The 27,984-nt window shown below is 38.6% G+C and overlaps 1 protein-coding gene across 1 annotated transcript; it reads right to left on the reverse strand.

The window, feature by feature from the left end:
• Positions 1-735: 735 nt before the first annotated feature.
• On the reverse strand, positions 736-27,974 carry cnn3b (calponin 3, acidic b). The gene is made up of 7 exons (XM_077225464.1): positions 27,620-27,974; positions 16,726-16,847; positions 6,347-6,413; positions 6,075-6,212; positions 5,857-5,973; positions 5,600-5,746; positions 736-1,784 (listed from the first exon to the last, which is right to left on the reverse strand). Exons 1-7 carry the CDS (start codon positions 27,674-27,676, stop codon positions 1,437-1,439), a joined length of 996 nt encoding a protein of 331 aa, XP_077081579.1. The 5' UTR covers positions 27,677-27,974; the 3' UTR covers positions 736-1,436.
• Positions 27,975-27,984: the final 10 nt, after the last annotated feature.

Genomic DNA, 27,984 nt, shown 5'->3' on the forward strand with positions numbered 1-27,984 from the left:
TTTGGAAAAACACTGAGGGATAGACATTTCTTAAAATACTTTCTTTAAAATCAACAGAAAAAAAAAAACCTCAAGAGGTTTGGAATGACATGAGGGTGAGTAAATGACAATTTTCAATTTTGGGTGAACCATCCCTTTAAGGACAGGGAGCACAACAGCAGTACATTTCTGTAGAACATTCCCACCAGAACACACTTGGAAAACTACTAACTTACTGTAGTACTCAAGCTCTTCCCAACGCAAGGTAGAAGCGTTCAAGCTGCTTATACAGAGTAACATATGATACAAAGGGAGAGTTGCTAGGGAAAACCTGTGCTGTTCTGTCAGACTGTCTAATTGAGTGCTGCATTATCAGAGCCAAATTCCACAGGCACACAAAGCAGGGATTATTCCCCGTCAGGGTGTTTGCGGGAAGAGGTGGGGGTTTGGTGCTTTTCTCACGAACCCTTTATACCGGCCTGTCCTTGTCCTCCAAGCATCACTACTGCTCTGAGATCAGACAGACTGCTGGATGTGTTTTTCACTCTACAGCTCTCAGTTTCCCTTTCCCCTCTGACACAAGGCAGCATTCAGACTCGCTCATTCCCGCTTGTCCAAACGCAAGGGCGCATCATTTCCGGAATGGTTCAGCAAAGATAAGATTCCATCATGGTGGAGCGGATCATAGAATGACCGGTTTTCATCGGATTTTTTTTTCTATTGAGAAACCCAAAAAAGTTTGACAGAATGACAACAGAAAATTAAAAACTTTATTCATTTAAAATACAAAACAAAAGAGCCATTCAACAGGACTGCAGTCTCTATTGAGTATTACTGGCAATAAATACAAGATGATTGGGAAGAGGGGAAGGGTGAAAGGAGATATGAGTTGGTCCTAACATATAAAAGGGACTATGGCACAATTTAGCAAGTCTTGTTTGGTCAAATTAATTAAACACAGGAAGTAAAAAAATACACTTAAAAACAAAAACTCTAAAAAAAAGCAACAATGCTTAATTGGCCTGGGAATTGTTGAATCTTTCTAGATTTCTTTTTTTTTGTACTGCAGTCAGTTTGGGAACTAGATGAAATCTGCATAAAATAAATGCTAGAAATTCCATTACTAAACCAAATCATACACATCGGAGCCTGATGCTCAAAATGAGTTTAAATCTAGGGATACAGATTGTGGTTAATATGTCATGAAGGACATTTGGCGAATACTCTCATTTCTCTAACACATCTCAACTTTTAAGAGGACCAAACTTTTAAAACTATAGTCTATTGTCTATCTACCTAATAAAATACTGTATAAATCAATAGAGGAATGATGATATAGAAACACTCCTTTAAACATCCGTTTCTTGTCATATAAAAAAGGCCAGCGAGAAAAACAAAAAACTCGCCCTGTTGATGCAAAGATCCAAAAATATTCATCTGTGCTGTGCGCCTGCAGTTTAATAGTCAATCCCATGGTCATAGGGGGCTCTGTATTCTCTGTGGTAGTCTGCCTGGTACTCATCCTGATACTCCCCTTGGTATTCAGCCTGGTAGTCGCTGTCGCTGATCTCGGAGCCGTTGGTGCCTGTGCCCTGGCTGCCATTGCTGTGGATGGTGGGCTCAGTGGGGGAGGAGCAGTATTTGGGATCGTACACCTGCCTGCCCAGCCCGTACACACTCATGCCCTTCTGAGAGGCCACCTTGTTGGTGCCCATTTGCAGTGATATAGTGGAGTTGTCTAGAGGCTGGACAGCCACTTTCTGATCGTAAATATCCCTCCTGGTGCCGGGCGCCGACATGCCAGCCTGAAAGAGAAGAAAGGGTGAATAAAGTCAAAACTTAAAGTTTGACTTGGGCACCTAAACTCCTAGGATGTTTAAATCGACAAATCTTTTTATTTTTTTTATGGAATATTGCAGGATTTATTATAAAGGATTTATCCATACACAGTTTGACTAATTCAAGTGCCCTTGTAATCTTGAATCAAAATAACTTCCCCTCCCTCTTGCAGCGACATCTCTTCTCTGATGACGAGTTTTTCGGCACGAGAGCAGGACAACCTGTCACTCGCTAGAGATTGAACAATTGCAGACCACAACCATCCAAACAATCAATTCCTGATGGACAAAATCAAGTCCCACCGTACATTTTTTCTTGTTCAATAAGCAGTTTCACTTGGATATACATCACAATACGGAAGAAAAGATGATTAAACTTCCGTTTCATGCCGACTTTAAGGCAGGGGTGTCCAATCCTGCTCCTGGAGGGCCACAGTGCTGCAGGGTTTAGTTCCAACCCAATTAAACACACCTGAACCAACTAATCGAGTCTTCATGATCTCAATCAGTTTAGTAATCAGGAGGTCGGCCATTTTAAGGGCTGTCTCGATCACAAAATCCTTCCAATGCACTGACATATTCGCTCCCTAAAAAGTCCCACAACACACAGTGAAAACCAGGGAGCATCAGTGCTCCCTTAACGGATAACTCACAAAAATCAGCTTATCGAAATAACCTTGTATCTAGGTTTACATGCAAACCAATAACCTGACAACGGTAGTAAACCGCGTTTACAAGACTTTTTTAATAAATCAGGTTATTTCCTGGTAGTGACGTCAAAATGTAATAATTTGCATATCGGACTCAAGAGTATTTCATTTTGTTATATCAGTTGTGATGTTAAATAAAGCATTAGAAACAGAAGAAGAGTATTGCAACGTCAGTGGGAAACTTACGGCTCATACATTATCCTCTCACAGTTAACGTTACAGATGCGGCATTTTGACAGTACCGCTACTTCTACTGCACGAGATTAGAGCACTTTTATAATTTTTTGGGGTCAAGAATGCGCTGGATCAGGTTAATGCGTTTACATGCTGGGCGAAATCAGCGCAAGGGGCAAAAATCTAGCTGTGATGATCAGTTTTCAAACCTTGTCAGCTTAAGCATAATCGGGTTAAGAACGTGCATGTAAACGCACTCAATGTCAGAAAGATATCAGTTCTGGTGTTGCTCATAAATACCATTAGTGACGTTGTACAAGGAGGATGTTGTCATGTCGCCGGTAGTAGTATCATCTGTGTCAATGTGTAGTGAGCCAGCGATCTTTACTATCCTTAACAGTGCCCAATTCGTTAACATGATATACGACCTTGGAAGTTAGGGAGCTGATTGAGATGCAACCTAGTATGTTTGGGGCAGGTTGGAACTGAACTCTGCAGGAATTTGGCCATATACAGGTCCTTCTCAAAAAATTAGCATATTGTGATAAAGTTCATTATTTTCCATAATGTAATGATAAAAATTAAACTTTCATATATTTTAGATTCATTTCACACCAACTGAAATATTTCAGGTCTTTTATTGTTTTAATACTGATGATTTTGGCATACAGCTCATGAAAACCCAAAATTCCTATCTCAAAAAATTAGCATATCATGAAAAGGGTCTCTAAACGAGCTATTAACCTAATCATCTGAATCAACTAATTAACTCTAAACACCTGCAAAAGATTCCTGAGGCTTTTAAAAACTCCCAGCCTGTTTCATTACTCAAAACCGCAATCATGGGTAAGACTGCCGACCTGACTGCTGTCCAGAAGGCCATCATTGACACCCTCAAGCAAGAGGGTAAGACACAGAAAGAAATTTCTGAACAAATAGGCTGTTCCCAGAGTGCTGTATCAAGGCACCTCAGTGGGAAGTCTGTGGGAAGGAAAAAGTGTGGCAAAAAACGCTGCACAACGAGAAGAGGTGACCGGACCCTGAGGAAGATTGTGGAGAAGGACCGATTCCAGACCTTGGGGGACCTGCGGAAGCAGTGGACTGAGTCTGGAGTAGAAACATCCAGAGCCACCGTGCACAGGCGTGTGCAGGAAATGGGCTACAGGTGCCGCATTCCCCAGGTCAAGCCACTTTTGAACCAGAAACAGCGGCAGAAGCGCCTGACCTGGGCTACAGAGAAGCAGCACTGGACTGTTGCTCAGTGGTCCAAAGTACTTTTTTCGGATGAAAGCAAATTTTGCATGTCATTCGGAAATCAAGGTGCCAGAGTCTGGAGGAAGACTGGGGAGAAGGAAATGCCAAAATGCCTGAAGTCCAGTGTCAAGTACCCACAGTCAGAGATGGTCTGCGGTGCCATGTCAGCTGCTGGTGTTGGTCCACTGTGTTTTATCAAGGGCAGGGTCAATGCAGCTAGCTATCAGGAGATTTTGGAGCACTTCATGCTTCCATCTGCTGAAAAGCTTTATGGAGATGATTTCATTTTTCAGCACGACCTGGCACCTGCTCACAGTGCCAAAACCACTGGTAAATGGTTTACTGACCATGGTATTACTGTGCTCAATTGGCCTGCCAACTCTCCTGACCTGAACCCCATAGAGAATCTGTGGGATATTGTGAAGAGAAAGTTGAGAGACGCAAGACCCAACACTCTGGTTGAGCTTAAGGCCGCTATCGAAGCATCCTGGGCCTCCATAACACCTCAGCAGTGCCACAGGCTGATTGCCTCCATGCCACGCCGCATTGAAGCAGTCATTTCTGCAAAAGGATTCCCGACCAAGTATTGAGTGCATAACTGAACATAATTATTTGAAGGTTGACTTTTTTTTTGTATTAAAAACACTTCTTTTATTGGTCGGATGAAATATGCTAATTTTTTGAGATAGGAATTTTGGGTTTTCATGAGCTGTATGCCAAAATCATCAGTATTAAAACAATAAAAGACCTGAAATATTTCAGTAGGTGTGCAATGAATCTAAAATATATGAAAGTTTAATTTTTATCATTACATTATGGAAAATAATGAACTTTATCACAATATGCAAATTTTTTGAGAAGGACCTGTAGAAGCAGGATTGGACACCCATGTCTTAAGGCCTGATCCCATTAGCATAACGTCAGCAAGTAGATCCAATGTCAATAGATTAGCGATGCAATGAATCCAAAACAAGCAACTTCATATTGGTAAATGTGGCAAATGTGTGTGCTAAATGTTCAAATAAACTTAAATCTGACGTGAAATACACATGGGAAATGTTTCCCCTCACAAGTTCCTCGTGTGAAATTACGGATTGTGTAGATTCCTATTGAGATGACAGTATATGCCCGTAGAATTGATGTACAAAGGTATGTGGCCACACTTAAAAAAGGGATAGTTCACCCAAAAACAAAAATTCTGTCATCATTTACTGTTTTAACTTTCTGTCCCTTCATTGAAAGTCCAGATAACTAAAACTTAAAAAGATCCAAAAATGTAATAAAGGCATATGAAAACAAATCTATACGAATCAGTAGGAATTTAGTTTAATCCAAGTTTTGTAAAGAGATAAGATCACTTTGTGATACAGGCTTAATTTAGGCTTTTATTTGCATCTAAACAGTGATTGACACAATGGTAAACACAGAAGCTGAAATGTATGTGTGTGTGTGTGTGTGTGTGTGTGTGTTTGTGTGTGTGTGTGTGTGTGTGACACATAACCAATGAGGTTTTGGTTATATCAATGGAGGCACAGAAACCTCTCAGGTTTTGTTGCAAATACATTCATTTCTGATTCAAAGATGAGTAAATGATAGAACTTTCCATTTCTTGGGTAAACTATCCCTTTAGGGATTCACACTCACTTGGCTTGCTCCTTTATTAGTTCCCATCTGCAGGCTGATTGTGGTTTGGTCAAAAGGCTTGTCTGCTTGAGTCTTTGGGTCATACAGATGTCTCCTGGTGCCATATGCGGTCATTCCAGCCTGACTAGCGCATTTATTTGTCCCCATCTAGCCATTAAGAAAATAAAGGATGTATATAAATATACAAAGCATATATATATGCGCTCCAATGACCCCCCTCCCCCCCCCCCCCCCCCCCTTTGACTTTGAAGTCACACCTGCAGTCCAATCACACATTGACCAGCCTTCAGTTTCTCATCATCAAATTTGGGAGACTGCTTGTCCGCATACTTTACACCAATGTCGACTTTTGTGTCCATACCTTTAGTTTTTGCCTTTGAAAAAAAAAAAAATGAAAGTGGCATTGTTCCAACAACTCCAAATCGAAACTTTTGTCAGAGAGAAAGATGTACAAGATTTTTTGCACAGAACTCACCATGTTGGCCAACGCAAGAAGTGTGGTCTGAACTTGAGTCAAATTCCCATTTTCAAACAGATCATTGGCCTCAAAAATGTCATTAGGCTTCAGGCCATAAGCAAGAATGGCTTTGATGAAGTTGCCCAGGTTCTCAAGCTTCAGTGAAAAGAATGAGAAAAGTGACTTTGCTATCATATTTTTACATTAAAAATAAAACCGACTTGAAACGAGAAGAAAAATCCATATAATAACACTGAAAGAATGCTATACATAAACAGTTTTCCCCTCACCTTGTGCCAGTTAAGTTTTGAGTGGTTGGTTTTCTTAATGGATCCTGGCTGAAGTTTATTAATAAGCCTATGAGGAAGACAAATATTACATATGTAAAACACTCAACTTACATGGTCTGATGTTTAAAAACTACTGTAAGGTCAGCAACTTATATTTTTTCAGCAAGGACACATTACATTGATCAAACAGTAAAAATATTTATGATGTTATAAATGATTTACATTTCGAACAAAAGCTGATCTTTTGAACTTTCTATTCATCTAAGAATCTGGAAAAAAATCCTGAAAAAGTTAACAAATATTAATGCAGATATATTATTCAATATTAATAATTAATATTAATAAAATATATTAATACTGTTTTCAACACTGATAAGAAATGTTTTTATTCACTTTGGTACCGTTTTCACAAGTAAGGTGTACATATATAAATTTTTACTTAAAGGTGCAATGTGTAAACATTTTGAGTATCTATTAACAGAAATGCAATATGAAAACCATAACTATGTGTTCAGTGGTGTATAAAGAACTTAATAAACCGTAATGTTTTTATTACCTTAGAATGAAGGCATTTATATCTACATAGGCGCGGGAATCCCCTTCTATGAAGGTCGACATATTGTGACGTCATGTTTCTACCGTAGCCGACAGCGAACAAACAGAGTTACAGAGCGCGTTTCGTCACTACCTTGATAGAGAAGCCGCAGAAAGCTAGAAGCTAGCCATAAACACCGTGTGTAGTGACTTTTCCCTTGTCAGTGGTGTAAATATGTAGTTGGATTGTTTCATGTAACTTAATTCTTCTCCCTCGCTGTGTTATGGCTTTGCTATGTGGGGATAAATGTGCTGGTTACGTTCGTGAGACAGCTGATTAGTACTCTTGTCATTAACCGTAAAACAGTTACAGGAATCACCAACCCGCCGATCTTGGAAGCATTTTAAGTCGATCGAGTTTCCAAAATCAGAGAAAAAAGCCTATTGTGTGTAGTAAATGGTGTCTAGGGGATGCGAGGCGCGCGCTGTTACAATCACGTTATTTTTGCCGCACGCACCTTTGGGCTTATGCGGACACGTCCAGTATAAACAAGGCTTAACGCTTTAACCAGCTCAGCCACAGTAACAGCTCATATTAGCCATCTAAACTTGTACTACCCTGTTAGAAAAAATATATAGTTCAATAGTTTCATGTGGTTCTTCTCCCTCGCTGTATTATGGGTTTGCTATGTGGGGAGAAATGTGCTGGTTACGTTCGTGAGACAATCAACTAATTACTATTATTATATTACATACTAAGACCCTTGATCCTCACCTGACTATGGCTTTGTAAACTTTATCCATGATGTGGTTTATAATGGACTGTGGTACAGAAACTTGGTTTACTCTGGCTATTCTCTGCCATCTCAGACGACGATGTTTGTCCTATTTTAGCCACCGTAGCTTCTTCGAAAGGGAGGGGTGAACAGTGGGCTGAGCCCTTAGTGTAAACTCGCAACCAAACCGCTAGATGTCGCTAAAAGTCACACACTGCACCTTTAAAACTCTCAAACATACAAACTGATCACACTTGTAACAACGCTGTCTTTCTTTCAAATCAGCATATCAGAAAGATTTCTGAAGGATCATGTGACACTGAAGACTGGAGTAATGATGCTGAAAATTCAGCTTTGATAATCACAGGAATAAATTACATTTTAAAATATATTAAAATAGAAAAAAACATTTTAAATTGTAATAATATTCCACAATATTACCGTTTAAAAATGCATTTTCAATCCATTTTCAATCTTCAAAAGAGACTTCTTTTTTTTTTTAAACGTAATGGTAGTGTATACCAAGATAATATTAGACAGAACGTTTCTTCATCAAAATAAGGAACATTTTCAAAGGTTTTTTTAGGGCAACACCAAACAAAAGAAGGTGTGGATGCCAGACTAGATGGTTATAATATGAACAACACATGGTTTGAGCTTTGCACATGGTTTGAACTCAGTGGCAGCTGCTGGTCTTTCAAAGAGGGGAAGCTCATTTTCGGCCTACATCATAAAAATTGTTCATTCATTTATATATATATATATATATATATATATATACACACTGTACACATGAATGAATAAACACAATCTAAAAGGAAATGTGGGAATTAGGTTAAACTGAACAAGGAATGTGGTGTATAATTGTGGAAAATGTATGATGAAACTTGCCTAGCAATTTCACCAACCAAATACCAAGAAATAGGTTGCAGCAGTTTGTCTTACGACTACACTTCCAAAATCCGTGATGGTACAGAGTAGGGTTGGGCGGTATTTCGGTAATATCGTATACCGCGGGGTCTTAAAAAAGCCAACAGTATCAGTTTCAATACCGTTATTACCGGCACTTATATATATATTCAATGCCTAAAAATGCTTATGTAGCAGTAGTTGTCATCAAATGACAGTGTGGAGGAGAAAGAGAGAGAGAAGGGAGAGGCGGTAAATACTGACAAGGCAATTTGTAAATGTTGCAATAAAAAAGGTGACCGCGAGAGATGGAAACATCTCTAACCTAATGTCGCATCTCCGAAACAACCACCCACTCCCTGCTGCGAGGATGCATTTTGCCCCGAGTTCATTAAATAAGCGCATTAGTATATTTTTGTTAAAATATTATTATGTTATTTTTTTACGTTGATAATGAAAACTGAACAGCACGAGTAAGATGGGATGCATCGGGAGTCAGTTATTGACCACTTAATTAAGTTTCATTTTATAAAAGGCCTTTCTTTAAAGTGAATTTCGTTTTGTATAAATTGTATCTTAATTTTAATATTTTTTTTATCAACCAATAATAAATAAGAATCAAATATAGCAGACAACATAATCATGACATGATCGGTCGCTGGCGCGCCGCGGTCACTTGCATTGAAATCTAATCATAAATTAACCAAAACTCGTTGTATGTCTCACAGACATGACAGATAGGCCTATATCTAAATAAAGCTTGAAATTTCATTAAACGAAACAATTCAAAACGAAAAGAAATAGGCCACTCGCTGATTATTTAATCCATGAAGTGCATTTCTCTCTATGCGCGTTCATACGGAAATGGCGATCATCAAATTAAACGAAACTATTCCAAACGAAAAGAAATAGGCTAGCCTACTCTCTGATTATGTAATCCATGATGTGCATTTCTCTCTATCGTTCACTATGGAGATGGTGATTCGTCAATTTCTTTAAACGAAACAATTCAAAAGGAAAAGAAATATAGGCAGCATACTCTCTGATTAATCCATGATGTGCATTTCTCTCTATAGGCGCGTTCACTACGGAGATATCAATCGTCAATTTCTTTAAACGAAACAATTCAAAACGAAAAGAAAAAGGCCTATGCCTTCTGATTATGTAATCCATGATTTGCATTTCTCTCTATATATGCGCGTTCACTAGGTGATGGCGATGGTCAACTTAATCTTTTTAGCACTGATTGAAAAGTTGTATTAATAAAAAGTCAATGGACGCATGTCACCGGATTTACAAATGCACTTCTTGCTTGTTGCTTGTTAATTTAATTTAATTTAAATTAATTAATAAAATGAATACAATTGTCATAATTAAAATAATTAAATATTATTAATTGTCCCATTTTTGCTCATTTATAAATAGTATTTATATCTACCACCCCCTCAGCACCTGAGTTAAAAAATTATTTGGCGCCACCATATTATAACGGCCCACGTATTAAAAATAGTCGAGTCTAAATAGGGCTCCGGCTCATATTACATTTAATGCCGTCAGCCGGGATCAGACACAACGTGCACGGGTTGGCCTTGATTTTTTTATATTTATTTATTTATTTTTTGGCCCGACCTGGTATTCAGTTTCTGAACGGTGTAGGCAGAAGCCAACAGTTTGGTGACGCTGTCTGAGCCTTATGTCATAATTTTTAATTAGTCACGGTAATACCGTATACCCCGGTAAAATAGGGAGGAGGTTTGACGGTATCAAAATGTGGATACCGCCCAAGCCTAGTACAGAGCTCGAATAGCTTCAGGCTCATATTACATTTAATGCCGTCAGCCGGGATCAGACACAACGTGCACGGGTTGGCCTTGATTTTTTTATATTTATTTATTTATTTTTTTGCCCGACCTGGTATTCAGTTTCTGAACAGTGTAGGCAAAAGCCAACAGTTTGGTGACGCTGTCTGAGCCTTATGTCATAATTTTTAATTAGTCACGGTAATACCGTATACCCCGGTAAAATAGGGAGGAGGTTTGACGGTATCAAAATTTGGATACCGCCCAAGCCTAGTACAGAGCTCGAATAGCTTCAGCCTCAGCGACTTTTTATAGTACAAAATCGCTGTCAATCAAAAGGAGATGCGGGGGGCGCATGCGCGCAGTTCATGGAGTAGTCGCCTTTTACAGAGCTCTTCCCCGCTGACACCATATTTTGAATGTTTTTGTAAATTCAGTACCATCAATTCACTTTACAGGCGATTATGTTCTTTTGAGAGTTACCAGTCGTCAGTTGTTTTAGGTATCTCGTGAAATTTAAGTGCGGGGAGCGCGATTTTCGTTATTCACTGACTCATTCTATGTCCGCAAAATGGCGTTGAAGAAATCTTCCAAAACCGTTGCAGCTATTAAGGAGGACACCAATCCAAGTGATTCTATCGCACAGGGAAATGTGAACGCGATACTTGCTGCAATCGGTGCCCAAGGAGATGATTTAAAAAAAACTGATAGAGGACAAGATGACAGCTCTAAGTGTTCGCTTGGATGCGCTGGACGCCACACTGGTTAACTTGCAGTCAGAACAGGCCAGCGTTAAACAGAAAATGGTAGAGATAGAAGGTGCCCTGAACAAAACGGATTTACGCCTCGGTGCGGTCGAAAAGGTGTGTGAAGATTTGCGTGCGGAAAATAAATCTCTCTGGACTAAACTGAATGACTTGGAAGGATGCTCTCGCAGGCTGAACCTCAAATTTGTGGGAATAAGCGAGGGAGAGGAGCGGGGGCGCCCTTCGGTGTTCATTTCGGACTTGATTACTGAGCTCTTCGGCCGAGATAACTTTCATAAGCCTGTGAAAAGTTTCCTCTGGAATATAAAGGAAAGCGGATTCACATCTTCCCTGACTATACTCCGGAGGTGACCGCTCGGCGACGTGCCTTCAGTTCAGTCACGAAAGCTCTACGGGAGGCTGGATTGAAATGGTCCCTGCGTTTTCCAGCGAAACTGACACTGCATCATAACGGTCGGGAGCGCTCTTTTGAATCTCCGGAGGAGGCCAAGAAGTTTGTGGATAACTTGTCGAAGGACTCGGCGTACCCTCTATGCGTGACTTTACTCATCTTGACCTCTGTATGGTGCTCGACTAACAGAAGTGGACAATTTTTTGGGGGTGGAATATTTTGTTATTTTCATCGTGGTACATAACATTATTCAGAGATGAATGGTTGTTTGCGCGGTGGAAAGCAGGGTTTTTTTTGTGTGTGTGTGTTACTCCTTGTGTTTTTTCGTTATTTCTGCTCTTTTTGGGCTAAGGTAAGCCATTTCTGACTTACTTTGCACTCTTGTTGTCTCCGCGAGGATGGGGAATACTTGCTGCTTCGGTTCTTGGAGCAGCTGTGGGGAGTTCGTAAGTTCCTTTTTTTTTTTTGCACCAGACAATGTTCTTGCTACGATTATTACTATTTTTGTGTTTATTTCTTTTAATTATGTTGTATGAATAGCACTATTACTAATAGCAATAGCGATGCCGAAATGAATATCACATTTGTCAGTTGGAATGTAAGAGGAATGGGACACCCGATTAAAAGGGGAAGGGTGTTTGCACATTTAAAGTCATTGTCGGCTGACATTATTTTTCTTCAGGAAACCCATATTAGACCCAGCGAACAGATGCGGCTTAGGGCAAGTTGGATCTCACAAGTTTATCAAGCCACTTTTTCCTCTAAAGCCAGAGGGGTGGCTATACTTTTTAGGAAATCTATTCCTTTCCGAATGCACTCTGTGGTGTCTGACCCTGCGGGAAGATATATTATTGTATCCGGATCCATTAATAATTTCCCGATTACATGTGTTAATGTTTATGGACCAAATATAGATGACCCTGCTTTTTTCAGGAAATTATTTGGGCTTATTCCAGATACTAACTCGACTAATTTGATAATTGCTGGAGACTTTGACGATCAAGATGAGGATCCAATAACAGTTAGTCTTCACAAGTTCCTCATCCTATTCAATCTGTTGGTGTTTTAAATAATTTGATAAAATCCATGAATCTTGTGGATATATGGAGATTACTTAACCCGACTGCTCGTGATTATTGTTTTTTTCCCATGTTCATAAATTCGATACACGAATTGATTACTTTATTATTGACTCTAAACTCATTCAGGGGGTGACTCAGTCCAATTATCATAATATTTTGATTTCTGATCATAGCCCTATTTCTATGGGTCTGAAAATTTCACTACCAAAGATGCAGTATTGTTGGCGTTTCCTCAATTATTAGTGGATAAAAAGTTTCAGTCTTTCATGTCTGAGTGTTTACACCAATTTTGGGAGATCAACGACAAGGGGGATGTTTCAGACTCTTGTTTGTGGGAAACATGTAAAGTAGTGTTAAGAGGTCATATTATTGCATATGAATCCTCATTGAGGAGGGAGAAGCGCAAGCGCCTGGCTGAGATAGAATCCACACTTCCATCGTTAGAACAAACATTTTGTTCATCTAAAGCTCAGAGTGACCTTAACGCTATTCTTAAGTTGAAATATGAATATAACTATTTTGAGCGATCATGTCTCTAATTTGTTAATTAAACTTAAACAGAAACAGTTTGAATTGGGAGATAAAGCAGGTAAGCTTCTTACCAGGGAACTAAGAGGTGTGCAGGCTAGTAGGGCCATTCATCAAATAAAATCGCAGAATGGTACTTTAGTAACACATCCTAAAGAAATTAATAATCGTTTTGTTAAATTTTATAAGCAACTTTACTCTTCCAGCTGTTCTGAGCTGAACACTACAGGGCGCCAATTTCTTGATGCGGTGGATTTTCCAAAACTTAATGAATGTGCCAGAGAGGAATTAGAGGAACCGTTTACTCTTCGGGAAATTTTGGAAGCAATTAATTCTTTTTCCAATGGGAAAGCCGCAGGCCCTGATGGGTTTGTGTGGAATTCTATAAGGCCAGTGCAAATGCAATTGCTCTTTTGTTACTTAGAATGATAAATCATTCGATTGAGAAGGAAATATTTACTGACTCTTTTTATGAGGCCCATATATGCCTTTTTAAGAAAAAAGACAGATGTTACGGAGCCTTCTAGTTACAGGCCAATAAGTCTTCTCAATTGCGATCAAAAAATAATTGCATAGATTCTGGCCACTCGCCTGAATAAGCATGTGGCCTCGTTAATTCACCCAGAACAAACTGGCTTTATCCCAGGAAGATTTTCATTTTTTAATTTGCGTCGCCTGCTAAATATTTTGTACAGTAATCAGGGTAAGACATCTAAGGCAGCTGTTCTTTCTATAGATGCTGAAAAGGCCTTCGATCGAATAGAATGGAGCTATACGTTTTCTGTGCTGGATCGGTTTGGCTTTGGTGAGAATTACAAACGAATCATTAAAAATGCTTTATCTTTCCCCTAAATCTGCAATACTTACTAATTCGGATAGGTCTGCTTTTTTTCCTCTACAACGTGGTACACGTCAGGGCTGTTGTCTAAGCCCATTGTTATTTGATCTAGCTTTAGAACCCCTGGCCATCCATCTTCGTAATCATTCTGAGATCAGGGGTATATCATGTGGTCATTCTGAGGTTAAACTGTCCTTATATGCAGACGACTTGCTTCTATATTTGAGTGATCCCTCTTCTGCTTTGCCATTTTTAATGGAATCACTTGAGGTGTTTGGCTCCTTTTCTGGTTATTCTGTTAATTGGGAGAAGAGTGTATTCATGCCCTTGGGTGAAGGGTTGGATGCTCAGTTTCAGAGGTTATTACCTTTTAGAATAACAGAGGACCATTTCACTTACTTAGAGTTAACTATTCCTAAAAAATGTAAACAAATTTTCAGTCTAAATTTTATAGAAGCCATGAATAAGTTAAATATATATATATATTGACAAATGGAGGGTGCTCAAGTTCTCTTTAATTGGTCGGGTCAATGCTATTAAAATGGTCTCTCTGCCTCGCTTTGTTTATCTTTCTCAGAACCTGCCTATATATTTGCCACATTCTTTTTTTAAACAATTAGATTCTATCATTTTTCCATTTATTTGGGGTTATAAGTCGCTTAGAATTTCTAAGGCCCATTTGCGAAAGAGTTGGGTGGTCTAGCGCTACCTGTTTTCCGTTATTATTATTGGGCTGCTAATGCCAGGGCTATGATGTTCTGGCGGAGTAGTGATCAAGCTGGCGGGAACTTGATGGACACCCAACCCAAGAGGCTGTACATGGAGGCTTGGTCAGTTGCTGGTAGCTCTCTTGCCGCTATTCTTTTTTCGAATCCTATATCTTTAAAGAAGTTACAATGTAAAAATTCTGTTGTGCTCAATTCCATTAGAATTTTAAATCAATTGAAGAATGTTTTGAATATTATACGTCCCTTCAGTGCTCCAGTCCATTTGTGATAATCATGATTTTTTGCCTGGCCAGTCAGATAGGGTATTATCAATGTGGAGAACTAAAGGACTGACTATGACTATAAGGACTTCTATATAGATGGAAAATTTGCCACTTTCGAGCACTTGTATAAAACATTTGATCTTTCCCAATCACAATTTTTCCGATATCTACAGGTGCGCCATTTCATTAAACATTCTTTTAATGAGTTTCAGGAGTTGCCTCAGGATCATAATATGTATTGTCTTTTGGGTCAACCCCCTAATGCCAAACAGTTGGTGACACGGTTTGTTTCCTTGTTTGCATCTCATTCTCCAGTCTCTTCAGAACACATCAAAGTAGCATGGGAATATGACGTGGGAATTAATATCTCAAATGAGATTTGGGAAGAAGGACTGAGGCAAATTCATAACTGCTCTATTAATGCAAGATTGTAACTTATTCATTTTAAAGTGTTGCATAGATTACACTATACCAAATCTAAACTTAATAAAATTTACCCTTCAGTTTCCCCATTATGTGACAGATGCCAGAGCTCTGATGGGACACATGCTCATACTTTTTGGTTTTGCCCCGAGATTTCTGGGTTTTGGAATAATATTTTTTTGTGGTACTCAAACGTTTTTGGAGAAGAAATCAGTCCAGACTTTGAGTTGGCTTTGTTTGGGTGTTCTGACCCTTTATTAGCATTGACACATTCTCAACAACTGTCTCTTATGTTTGGTATGGTGGTGGCCAAAAGGGTGATCTTGATGGACTGGAAGTCCATTGTACCACCCAGCTTTCATAAATGGCTGGCTGAAATGGTTGCTGCCCTCAAGCTCGAAAGGATTTGTTTTTCTAAAGCTGATGCTTCTAAAAAATTTGATAGAGTCTGGGGCCCCTTCCTTAAGTATCTTTCCAAGAGTTGAAATATGTTTGGGCATATATGTAATATGGATGACTTATCTCTTTTATTTCTTCACTCCATTGTCAAAGTATTATTATTATTATTATTTTAAAGTTTGATTAAGTGATTTAAAGTGTAATTTCCTTCTCTCTGTCTGGTGCGGGTGGGGGCGGGGGATGGGGGTGTTTTTTTTTTTTTTTTAATTTATGTATAACATTCTTTTTGTAAACATTTTGTGAGACTTGGATATGTTTTGTGTTTGTATAAAAAACTGCTATAAATAAAATGTAAAAAAAAAAAAGGAGATGCAGTCTTTGGACAGACCCTCCAACCATCACGCAGAAGCCTGGAGTCCAGCCCCGCAGCATTTATCCAATGACTGTCTAGTTTCGAAGCACTAAAAAAACTGTTTAAAGCACCGCCATTGAAGTCAACGGGAAATGCATGCACTGTGACGCTCCGGGAATGTATGAGAAGGAAATCGAGTCAGCCGATCTGCTATATGTAGCTTATCCTGAACGAACTCGTCTTCAAGATGAACGTGTTCTAATGCATTTTTAGTCAATAAAATGTTAACACAGTACATATTTGACCATTATTTTTTGACATTATAGGGGAAGCCGAGCTTCCCTTGCAGCCTTAAAAAAAATCTCCACTGTACTTGAGCTAAGATTTTTTTGTGGGGGGGGGGGGGGGGGGTCTCAAGCCTGAATATTATAATCACTTCATAATTTGGACTGTTGTAGGGATGCAATAAGACAAAAGGTTACAATTGGGGCTGAGAGTCATTATTAAGAACCAAGCAAACAAGTAAAGCCATTGAGCTCCTAATCAAACTGAAATGCACATGATGGTTTCCATCATGCTCATAGACTCACTCGCACAGTATGACACCATCCTTCAATCCCATCTGGAAATTTTCTCCGATTGGCATGCCCGTTACATCCTCAATCCAGTACTTCAGCTCCTCCTCCTTCTGCAGGTCATACTTCTGAGCGATCTACAGGGACCAGAGAGAAAGATACTGAAAACTCTTCATTCCTTAAACAGTTTCTCCATATGTAATCCAAGGCCTGCCAAACAAAAAGACTTTCATTCCAACTGATATGGTAACAATAAAGTATGGTAAGGTAAGGTTAGGTAGCGCAACAGACCGTTTCCCTGGAGAACCTAAATAACTGGAACTGAGAACACGTGCATGAAACTCACATGGAAACTTTTGCACAGTTTCAATTCATGAACTTCCAAAACAAGTGTTTTTGAGAGTGCAGGTGCCATCATGTTTTGAGGTTAGTTTTGGAGAACACTCTCGTCTTCATCCCTGGGTAGTTTGTGCGGGACTGGAGCCAAGTGCAGTAAGATAGACAGGAAATTACAGAGCGTTGCCCCATCTGTGAACTCTGGCTTCAGGAGCAGCTCCAGACGCCTGTCAGGCCCCATTACTGCCATTCAGCAAACAGAAAAGTATTGAAAGGACTTATCGTGCCTACAAAAAAAGCCTCTATAGACTTTAAAATAGATTAGCTTGTTAACTGTCAGTAGGTGCGTTTACATAGATTGTAATTGGAATACAATGCTCCGTGTAAAAACCCAATCCGGACTCTCATCTGAAGACGCCTCGTTTTGGGCGCGGGAATTAACATTTTTACTGCTTGATTAATATAAGCATCATGGCACAAAGCCTTGTGTGCTCGCCTTCTCCTAATTACAACCCAAAATATACAAATATTTAAATAAATATACTGCTTTTTAGAACAAAAAAGGAGTATGATTAGTATGTGACTTTTGTGTATGTCAAAAGATTAAATCCGATTTGAAGCTGGTCACATCAACCCGTTCACTTTATTTAGAGTTCATGTTAACACTACGTTTGGACTGATCAATCAGAATGATTTTTAAAAAAATGGAAGTAACTTAACAGGTTAAATTATGCACAAGTTTTGTAACAATTAAATCAAGTCATTTAGTCCTTCCGTTCAATGTCACTTTAAAGGTGCAGTGTGTGACTTTTAGCGACATCTAGCGGTTCGGTTGCGAGTTTACACTAAGGGCTCAGCCCACCGTTCACCCCTCCCTTTCGAAGAAGCTACGGTGCCTGAAACTGGACAAACATATCGTCGTCTGAGACAGCAGAGAATAGCCAGAGTAAACCAAGTTTCTGTACCACAGTCCATTAAAACCACATCATGGATAAAGTTTACAAAGCCATAGTCAGGTGAGGATCAAGGGTCTTAATATATAATATAACAATAGTAATCAGCTGATTGTCTCACGAACGTAACCAGCACATTTCTCCCCACATAGCAAACCCATAATACAGCGAGGGAGAAGAACCACATGAAACTATGCAACTATATATTTTTTCTAACAGGGTAGTACAAGTTTAGATGGCTAATATGAGCTGTTACTGTGGCTGAGCTGGTTAAAGCGTTAAGCCTCGTTTATACTGGACGCGTCCGCATGAGTCCAAAGGTGCGTGCGGCAAAAATAACGTGATTGTAACAGCGCGTGCGCCTCCGCATCCCCTAGACACCATTTACTACACACAATAGGCTTTTTTTCTCTGATTTTGGAAACTCGATCGACTTTAAATGCTTCCAAGATCGACGGGTTGGTGATTCCTGTAACTGTTGTACGGTCAATGACAAGAGTACTAATCAGCTGTCTCACGAACGTAACCAGCTCATTTATCCCCGCATAGCAAAGCCATAACACAGCGAGGGAGAAGAATAAAGTTACATGAAACAATCCAACTACATATTTACACCACTGACAAGGGAAAAGTCACTACTCACGGTGTTTATGGCTAGCTTCTAGCTTTCTGCGGCTTCTCTATCAAGGTAGTGACGAAACGCGCTCTGTAACTCTGTTTGTTCGCTGTCGGCTACGGTAGAAACATGACGTCACAATATGTCGACCTTCATAGAAGGGGATTCCCGCGCCTATGTAGATATAAATGCCTCATTCTAAGGTAATAAAAACATTACGGTTTATTAAGTAAGTTCTTTATACACCACTGAACACATAGTTATGGATGTCATATTGCATTTCTGTTAATAGATACTCAATTTTCACACATTGCACCTTTAAGGTTATTTAACTGCCTTCAACTAGTCTGGTCCATCAACCAAACAACTGCAGTTTGGTTCTTAACTCCAGCTGAATGAAATGTGTGAGGTTACAAAGAGGTGACAAGCTAAAACATGTCTGCTAGGGACAATTATTTTGTCTCCTTTAAGAAATATATAGCAATTGAGAAACTTTACTTTTACCTTGTATAACAATTTATGGCCTTAACATTCATAGACAAAGCTTTATTCCTTTTGAAAGTGTCTTTTTTTTTATGTTTCTTTAAGCCGTCCTTCATTATGAGAGGACAATTGGAGCATAACATTGACCGCCCCTTTGGTTCAAGAAATATTTCGCCCATTCATTTTCCCCACAATTCAAACAATTCTTCAATAAACAATTCAAAGCCATGACCCTAACCAAACTACAAGATGAACCACAGCTCAAACTTCTTTAGGGGAATGAGAACATTAAAGGGCGGGGGATATATTGGCTGATAAATATAAATATGTGGATTTAGATGACTTTTGCAAGCCTGATTATTACAAAAACAAATGTCTGTCTCACAATTAAAAGCAATATCAAACACTTCTGCATGAATCCAACATATACAGTTTGAACCAGTCTAAGTTTTAAAATTTAACTCATCCTATGAGATTCATTTGATATACTGTATGCACACACACACACAAAATTACAACTTGTAATTGCACAAAACAAAAGGCTGTCAATGCACAAGCCTTATAGTCAAAGGTTTAACTCCGTTGTGGATGTGCTCTTCCCGTAAAGACGTTCTCACAACATTCTTTTACAGTAGTGTTATTATAATTTTATGGAGACTTGAGCTGCACTTAATTTTATTTTCCTTTAATATGATTCCAATCATATTTCAAGCAACTCAAAACCCTTCATGGTACCTGAAGCATCTCAGCTGAAGGAAATAATCCATTATTTATGAGCTTTAATATATCAGCCAAATTTTCTTATGGGGTCGATAACTATATCATTAAAAATGATCATATATTGGCCGATACAAATATGGTGGCCGATATATGGTGATGCGCATCCCTAGATATTATCATAACTCTAACTTAGTCATTGTTTTAAATGAATAAATGATAATGAAATAACTGATAAATAATCAAATAATAAATCAATATTTTAGATTTCCAATGTAGTTCTTGACTGGGATTTCAGCGATTTTAAGTACTGAAAAATCACCCTAACATACATAAAACCTAAAGCTCATTGCAGGTCTAACCTAGAAGATTAATACATTCTCACTCAAAATCGTTATCTCTAAAAATAAAAATGAAAGGGATTTTCACTTTGGGAACACAACTATTGTGCTCTATAACCAGTTGTGGTCTTTTTCTTCAGCCGCGTGTCAGCAGCATTAGTTCAACAGGAAATGGGTCTTCCATGCGTCACCATGAGTACAGCAGGCATCACACCGAGTGTCTCCTGGTTGGGCTGAACGAATGACAAGCAGAACTTGAATTGAGACCATATATACCCCATTATTAAAGTGTTATTGTCAAGTCTCCTTAACAAAAGAAAATGAGATAATCATCACTTATCACATAATGCCTGAGGTGTTTGTCACACTTAACAATGTGGACATCCTTCAACACTAAAACAAACAGCACACTGAAAAAGAAAAAACCCTCATCAGAGCAAGATAAAGATGAAAAACCTAAACTCAATTCACAACACCCATTTACCCTTGAGAGACAGACATCCTGTTCATGTTTTTTCAATCCACAATACTACGATTTCCAAATATCATCCGTGTGAATTATTTGCTATTCAGTTTAATTATAACTTCTGATTGTTGCATTTAAAGCAATTTATGATTGTGTAAAAATCGCAAATCAAGTTACTCATAAAAATTAGAGATGCCCAGGCCAAGACACATAGACCGATATTAGAGTCTTTCATTTTAGTCAATATTGAATAATCATTCACGATAATTTCTAGTGATCGACCAATGTATCGGTTTACCGATATTTTCCCCGATATTTAAGCATTTTCCCATAATCGGGAATCGGTTTTGGAATATCGGATTCGCCGATTAACGGCGCCATCTTGCCCGCCATTGCAGCCCGCGTCTGAGGAGATCAGTCAACAACAACTCTGTGCACAGGTAAAGTATGTTCTACTTGCTTTGCTTTAATTATTCAACTTTATTTAACATAACAGACATGCAGAAATGAGATTTGAGACATAAATGCCTGATATAGTTTATTTATGCAGCTTGGTTCTAAAAAATTGAGATGAACTCATGGAGTCACGTAGCGTAATCCGTCATGTCCTGCCCCAATTAAGACGTAACTTCACATGAATTAAATAAAACAGACATGAATGAGTGGATGTTGAAAATAAAAGGGCTGAATTGAATTCTCTATCTGTTGTATTTGCTCACCATTAGTCTCGAAAAAAAAGTTTGTTCATATTGCTGAGCACTCACTGGGTTGATGATCAAGAATGCTCAAGCACGGCCACTGAATGAAACTTTTGACAAGATTATCTTGTTTAAACACCCTAGATTATAGTATCATAAAGCAATTATTTCGCTAATACACATCTAAATATAGCCTACTGCTTTGTGGAAATTAATTATTTATTATCTGCATGCGCGATCGCGGTTGACCAGCCTAAGTTATAGTTCTGTGTAAATGCATAGAAAAACATCAGAAAGCATTTCATGATCTAGACCGACAAAAATATTATTAATAACATATTAGTTGGAAAATGCAATGTTGTTTTGTTTGTTACTTTCCTGACAATGTTATATTCCAGCTATATTCTTCAGTGAATTAATATTACCCAGTGAATTATTCCTCACTCTTAGTTTAAACCTATTAAACGGCACATAAACCAAAACTGTTTAAAATGAATTACATTTCTGCAAAGGTGATATGACTCCCCTGTCAATAATTTTCTCCATATGAAAACATAAGACTTTTAACATTTATTTTGCCTATTGTTAACATTGGTGCTGCTGATGCTTATAAATGATATGTATAATTTAGATATAAATTATGTAATGTAATAATATAAATGTTTTAGTGTAATTTGAAGATTTAATTTAACATGAAAGACTGCTAACTTTCAACACTTTTGTTTTGTTTTTTAAGATGACTGAAAGGAGGAAAAATCAAAGTGAAGTATGGCCTACCTAGTTCTGCTTAACTGGGAGTATTAAGTTACACACTACTAAAATAACTATGCAATAATTTTTGTGCTTTATTTTTTACCTCAAAGCTTTTATTTTTTAAACAAAGACACTTAGTAACAGTGCACTTTTTTTTGGACTCAGACCCCTCTATTTAGTTGTGTATGATATAAAGGGTTTTTTTTGTATGCAAGGAGGGAGTGATCGTTATAAATGAAATGGTTTGTAAAGTTCATTTGTGTTGTAATAATTGTGTCAAAAACAGAAGTATAACAGTAAATAAATATCGGTTCTGCATATCGGTTATCGGGCACATAAACATGCAAATAATCGATATCGGTAATTAAAAAAATCAATATCGGTCGATCACTAATAATTTCCCCTATTTTTACATTTAGATTTCTTTTGCTTTACCTGCACATTCACTTGAAGTTTTAAAACACTATTATTTAATATCACTTTTAAATGTAATCTTCAGAAAAATCTCAAAATGTATAGGCTATTTATCTTGCATTGCACTGTACATTATAACTGTGATGCTTAAATACACCAGGTGAATATTTAAATGCCCGGATTTGTGTTTATAGCATATTGTTTTTCATTTATTTAGATAAAATGTTGTTAAAACATGAAAGAAATTATTGGTGTTGGCACAGATGTTTAATACTGGTCCATCCCTAGTAAAACTCATAATACTCAAAGAGATGTCAGAGGATTAAAGCACCAGCACCGTTACAATGAAAGAGAGAAATTCCTACTAAAGCAACAGTAAGAAAACATTCAGGCCTTGCATAGAGCATTCGCCAAAATAACAACAACTTATCTTTCTACCCAACTTGAAAAAGTCCCAAAAAAGAGCCAGCATAGGCCCAAAAAAAGGTTCAAATAGCACACGCAGGAGCTAAAGGCTGATGAGAGCAACAAGATCTCCCTCTGAATCCTTCTCATATCCCACATCAGACTCCTTTATCATCTCAGGGGGTTTTACACCGCTCTGCAACCATCAGTAGAGTCTTCACATCCAGCTGTCCACTTGCCATTTTCCACACAATAGAGCTTGTGTTCCTAGTGTATACTAGAGCATTTAAGGAAAAGGGAGAACAAACATGTAGGAGAGCATTGATACATGTTTCCAGACAGAGACCCTCGACCCAGAGCTGAAAGTGAACTTCCTGAAGATCGAGAAAACTGGGAGAACATCTGTATTTGGCCCTGTGAGAACAACATGTTGGGAGTTCAGCTGGCCTCATGGACAAAACCCAAACATGTGTGGGGTTGGGGGGGGGGGGCAAAAACTGAGCATAAAGAAACACTTGCAGGAAGTACTTGAGGAATCCAGCCAGAGCTACACAGAGGGAAAGGATCCTGCCTACAATGCGGTTATAGATTTGCTGGAGGGAAGAGGTTGGACAAAGATTGAATGCTGTGAGAGAACTTGGTGAACAGCACAGCTGTTTCTGCTGATCAATTATTGACTCTGTTGCTCAGGAAATGTCTAGCAGACTAAATGTGGCAGCAAGGTCTGTGGTGTATATACAAACTACAAGAAGTGTTCGCATAACAATTGGTTTATATGACTACTAGTCCACATTAAAGACCTGGTGCACAAGGCCTCGAAAGAGAACAGTCATACAGCACATTTACATAATGAGCAACACATTTTGTATAATGACTCTTAACTCTATAATTGACCATATGGCCTAGGGCAATTTCTACAATACCAGTCAAAAGTTTAGGGTCAGTAATTTTTTTTCAAAGAAATTAGTACGTTTTAATAAGCAAAGACACATTAAATTTATTTAATGAGACAATATAGACTTTTATTTTAAAAAAAATTCCATTTCAAATAAATGCTGTTCTTGTGAACGGTCTATTCAAAGAATCATTATTGAGCAGCACAACTGTTTAACATTGATAATAATAAATGTTACTTGAGCAGCAAATCAGCATATCAGAATGATTTCTGAAGGATCATGTGACACTGAAGACTGGAGTAATGATGCTGAAAATTCAGCTTTGCATCACAGGAATAAATTATTTTTCAAAATATATTCAAATCGAAAATATTATATTTCATAAATATATTTGCATGGACTCTGCAATTCGGCACTCTAAAATACATGTTTATTTACGGGTCACTTTATACAATAGATTGCTTATAATCAAGCAGCTTTACCATATTAAACATGAAAAACAGTGTCAGTGTCTTATTTTCTACTAGAAAGCAGCTCTTCAGCGTGTTCGTGTTTTCACGTGCGGATGTCTGACCTTGACGGCTTGAACAGGTGAAATTAAGCGGAAAATAATTTCCACATGAAAGAAGGCGGAGCCTTCGGGAACACCTATATATTACGTAATCGCCACAGACCCCAAACGAAATTCTTTTCTTTGACCGGATTTTGTTCGAAATTACATCACATCAGTTCATTCTTCGATTTCGCTTGAAGTATATTGGGACCTTAATGGTACGTTCACACCGGACGCGAATAGAGCGTCTAGCACGAGTGATTTCAATGTTAGGACCTAAGTCAATGCTAAGACGCGTTACGCGCGTAAAAATTCCTGCGGCACGAATGAGGCGCAGAGCGCGGCGCAGTAGACGCGAATTCGCCTCATTCGTGCGTCAAGTTCAAGCGAATGGCGCGAATAGCGCGTGGGTGAGGGCGAGAGTGATCCTCGCTCCGATGCGGGACAGCAGGTCATTGAACTGGCCGCGGGACAGGCGGAAGTACCACTGAAAGTGGCCGTTGTCCATGCGCAGCTCCTGGAGCAAATGGTGAAACTCGCCAAACTGGATTCGCCTCCGAAGGGTCTGGTGGACCCAAATACGGCGATGATGATCCCTACGCCGCTGTTCTGCTCTCCAGAGCAAATACAGAGTGGTGACTCTCCCAATTAAATGACCCATCAACAACAGACATCTTGTAAAAAGATCGCCGCCAACGGGGTTTGAAACTTTCGCCTCTGACGCCCGTAAATTTCGCTTCAAACTTTTGTTTTTACGCGCGTAAGTTTCACTCTTGACGTCCAAATTAACACAAAGTGGTCAAGCGTAGAACTAGACGCGGTAGACGCGAATTTGACGCGCTATTCGCGTCCGGTGTGAACGCACAGTTAGACAGCATCTGATATAGCGTTGAGGACATTTGCACAAGCTCTGCAATTCAGCAATCCAGTCAAACCATGTCACGTTTATATAGCCTACTACTTTGAACAATGTATTGCAAGCAGCTTTACATAAGTGTCAGCGTCTCTTTCAATATTTTCAGAATTACAACTTAATTTTCTACTATAAAGCGGCTCTCCAGTGTGTTCATGTTTTTACTAACGGATGTCTGACCGTCTGACCTCGATGGACTAAATGGAAGAAAAAAGGAATTGTTCTCCAATTCCGCTTGAAGTATATTGGGGCCTTAAAATACTTTTTTTTTTTTAAACATAGGCTATTTTTAAAAATACTGGTAAATATTGTGACTTTGCGTGCTGTAGTCACAGCCAGCTTCGCTGTGCAGCGAGTGGTGCGGTGGTTCTGTTACCAGTTTTGACGTTATCATTGTGTTACACAAAGAGAGAAGCAAAAGACCATTTGAAATCCTATTTGAGCGGCCCGAGGATCCAGACTAGGACGCATCTGTAAAAATGTGGTTTTAATCAGATTTTTTTTTTTCGGCCCAGACTTTCAAAAACCCATTTGGATATGCAACAAATTAGACTTTTGCTGGCAGTCTGAACATAGTCAAAAGATTTCCTATCAGTAATGGAGTTTCCTACAGTAAGTTCTCTCCAGATATTTACATGGCATCCCAACAAAGTGCTAATTAAAGTCAGCTGGGGGCAAGTGGCCTCACACCTCTGCAGATAGCACAGGATTCAAGAAAGCATCACCCCACTGTGGTTTACATTGTTTGCCCATCCTCCCACTCATTCTGACTAAACACACGCACACACATGAGATAAATGGTGTGTGATGGGAATGCTGTTGAAAAGCACTAAAATGACCAACCACAGACACTACGGGGGTGCGTCTTCTTTGTGGGTAATTTTAAAATGTGATAAGCAATTAAGACAACAAAAAAGATTGTAGCCTATGGTTAAAGGTCTTAGCGCTAACAAAACGTCTGCAGGTTCTAATTCCAGGTGTGTGAATGTCGATTTGATCCCTTGAGCAAGAAAGTTAATCTCAGGTGCACCAGATGGACCGTCATTAGTGCAGGACTAAGTAATCTTGCATGCAAGAAAAATAAGCATATGGGACATAATAAAAACAATAGTTAGGAACAATGGTTTAGCTACTGAACTATACGTTTAGGTCTAGTTTTCAGACCTTTAATGAAATAAATCAAATAACATTTTATGGTATATTTGTGTGTAGAAAAAACAAGAAACGTTAAGAAATTAAATAAAAAAAACAGTCGCTTGGCAATTTTGCAGAAAAGCCAGTGTGATTTTGTTAAGCTTTCACCTTTTCCTGAACACCCTCCACAAAAAAAAGGAAAACTCAATCAAGGTTTAATTTAAAAAGATTGCTTAACAAATAAAAATTTTTCCAAAGGAGCGACTATAAATATTTTAACTACAAAAGTACGTTAAAATTAAGCCACACAACGCGTTCAAATATCAAGTCCTTTAAAAACGAAAGAAAACTCCGATTTAAAATCAGATGCTGCCTGCACGCGCATCACCTCGGCCAAAGTTTCCATTACACGTTTTTACACAAACCAGAAGAAATGACATCGTTAATCTCACTAAACCTTTATTATACACACATCGTCGCGTATTTGGACTAATAATGTCATCATTTATTGGTTTTATTTGTTTTTTTTAGGTTATCTGCAGAGAGCGTGCGGCAGCCTCGTTTTTTCTTTCTCTCAAACTGGAGCTCCACCCAGAACTCAACAAAAGACCCCGATGACCCACCAACACATCAGGTTACAGCAGGCAAGCTTTACCAACCTTTACTAACAGAATAAAACACGGTAAACATCAATTGCAATAAAATGTCAAGTATTGCGTCTTGCAAAAGACAAACAGCATCTAAACATGTCGAGAAAAGCAAATCACGTCGTGTGCGTAAAAAGTTTCATTTATTGAAAGTAACGTTAGGGTTATGCGACATGAAACACGGAAATGTTCTTCTTTCTACGTACAAAAGTATGAGGAATTGTGTTGTACAAAGAAAACAAAAAAATCAATTAGTAGTAAAACAAAAATGGCAACGACGACCCTAAAACCAAAATCTCATAACAAACAAATCAAAGGAACCAGGTGAAAAGGAAACACAAAGGTTTTCTCTAAAAACGCACAGGGACAGCGCTTTCGACCATCCTAAGCACGCCAAATACTAAATTATATACGATATTTTTGATTCTGAACATATCTGTGATGCCTGAAAAGCTGACTCTGGGTAGGCAGTTTGGGTTTGAGACAGTTACACTTTCATACCCAAAAACATTTGCAATGCAAAGAAACATTACAAAACCAATCACCTGACGTTAAAGTACACTGTAAAATCATTCAAACCTTACCTTACTTCTCACTTCAGCTGATAAACCATATGCAGGGCCCTTGTTGAACTGAGTCATTGTTTTTTATTTCACGTCGCACCAAAGAAATGATCAGAAATCTCACGATTTCTTACTTGGCTCCCCTTGTTCGAGAAAATATCTTTTGCACAACTTTTAAAAAAAAGCAACAAATACGTGAGTTTAGGCTAGTCAAAAGTGACTGCCGATTTGTCCCAGCTGAGCGGATGCACTAAACTCTCTCTACTGCTCAGGAAATAATTAAAGAAGAGCTGAAGGTCTGCTGAGCGTAAGCTAATTTACGAAATCTACTACGGTGAAGGCTTGAGCTGTGAATATATTAATCAGTTTGCGTCACGCAACACAAT

This window comes from Siphateles boraxobius, unplaced genomic scaffold (genome assembly GCF_051911475.1).
Source record: "Siphateles boraxobius isolate OS27281-9 unplaced genomic scaffold, OSU_SipBor_1 1, whole genome shotgun sequence".
Classification (NCBI taxonomy): Eukaryota; Metazoa; Chordata; class Actinopteri; order Cypriniformes; family Leuciscidae; genus Siphateles; species Siphateles boraxobius.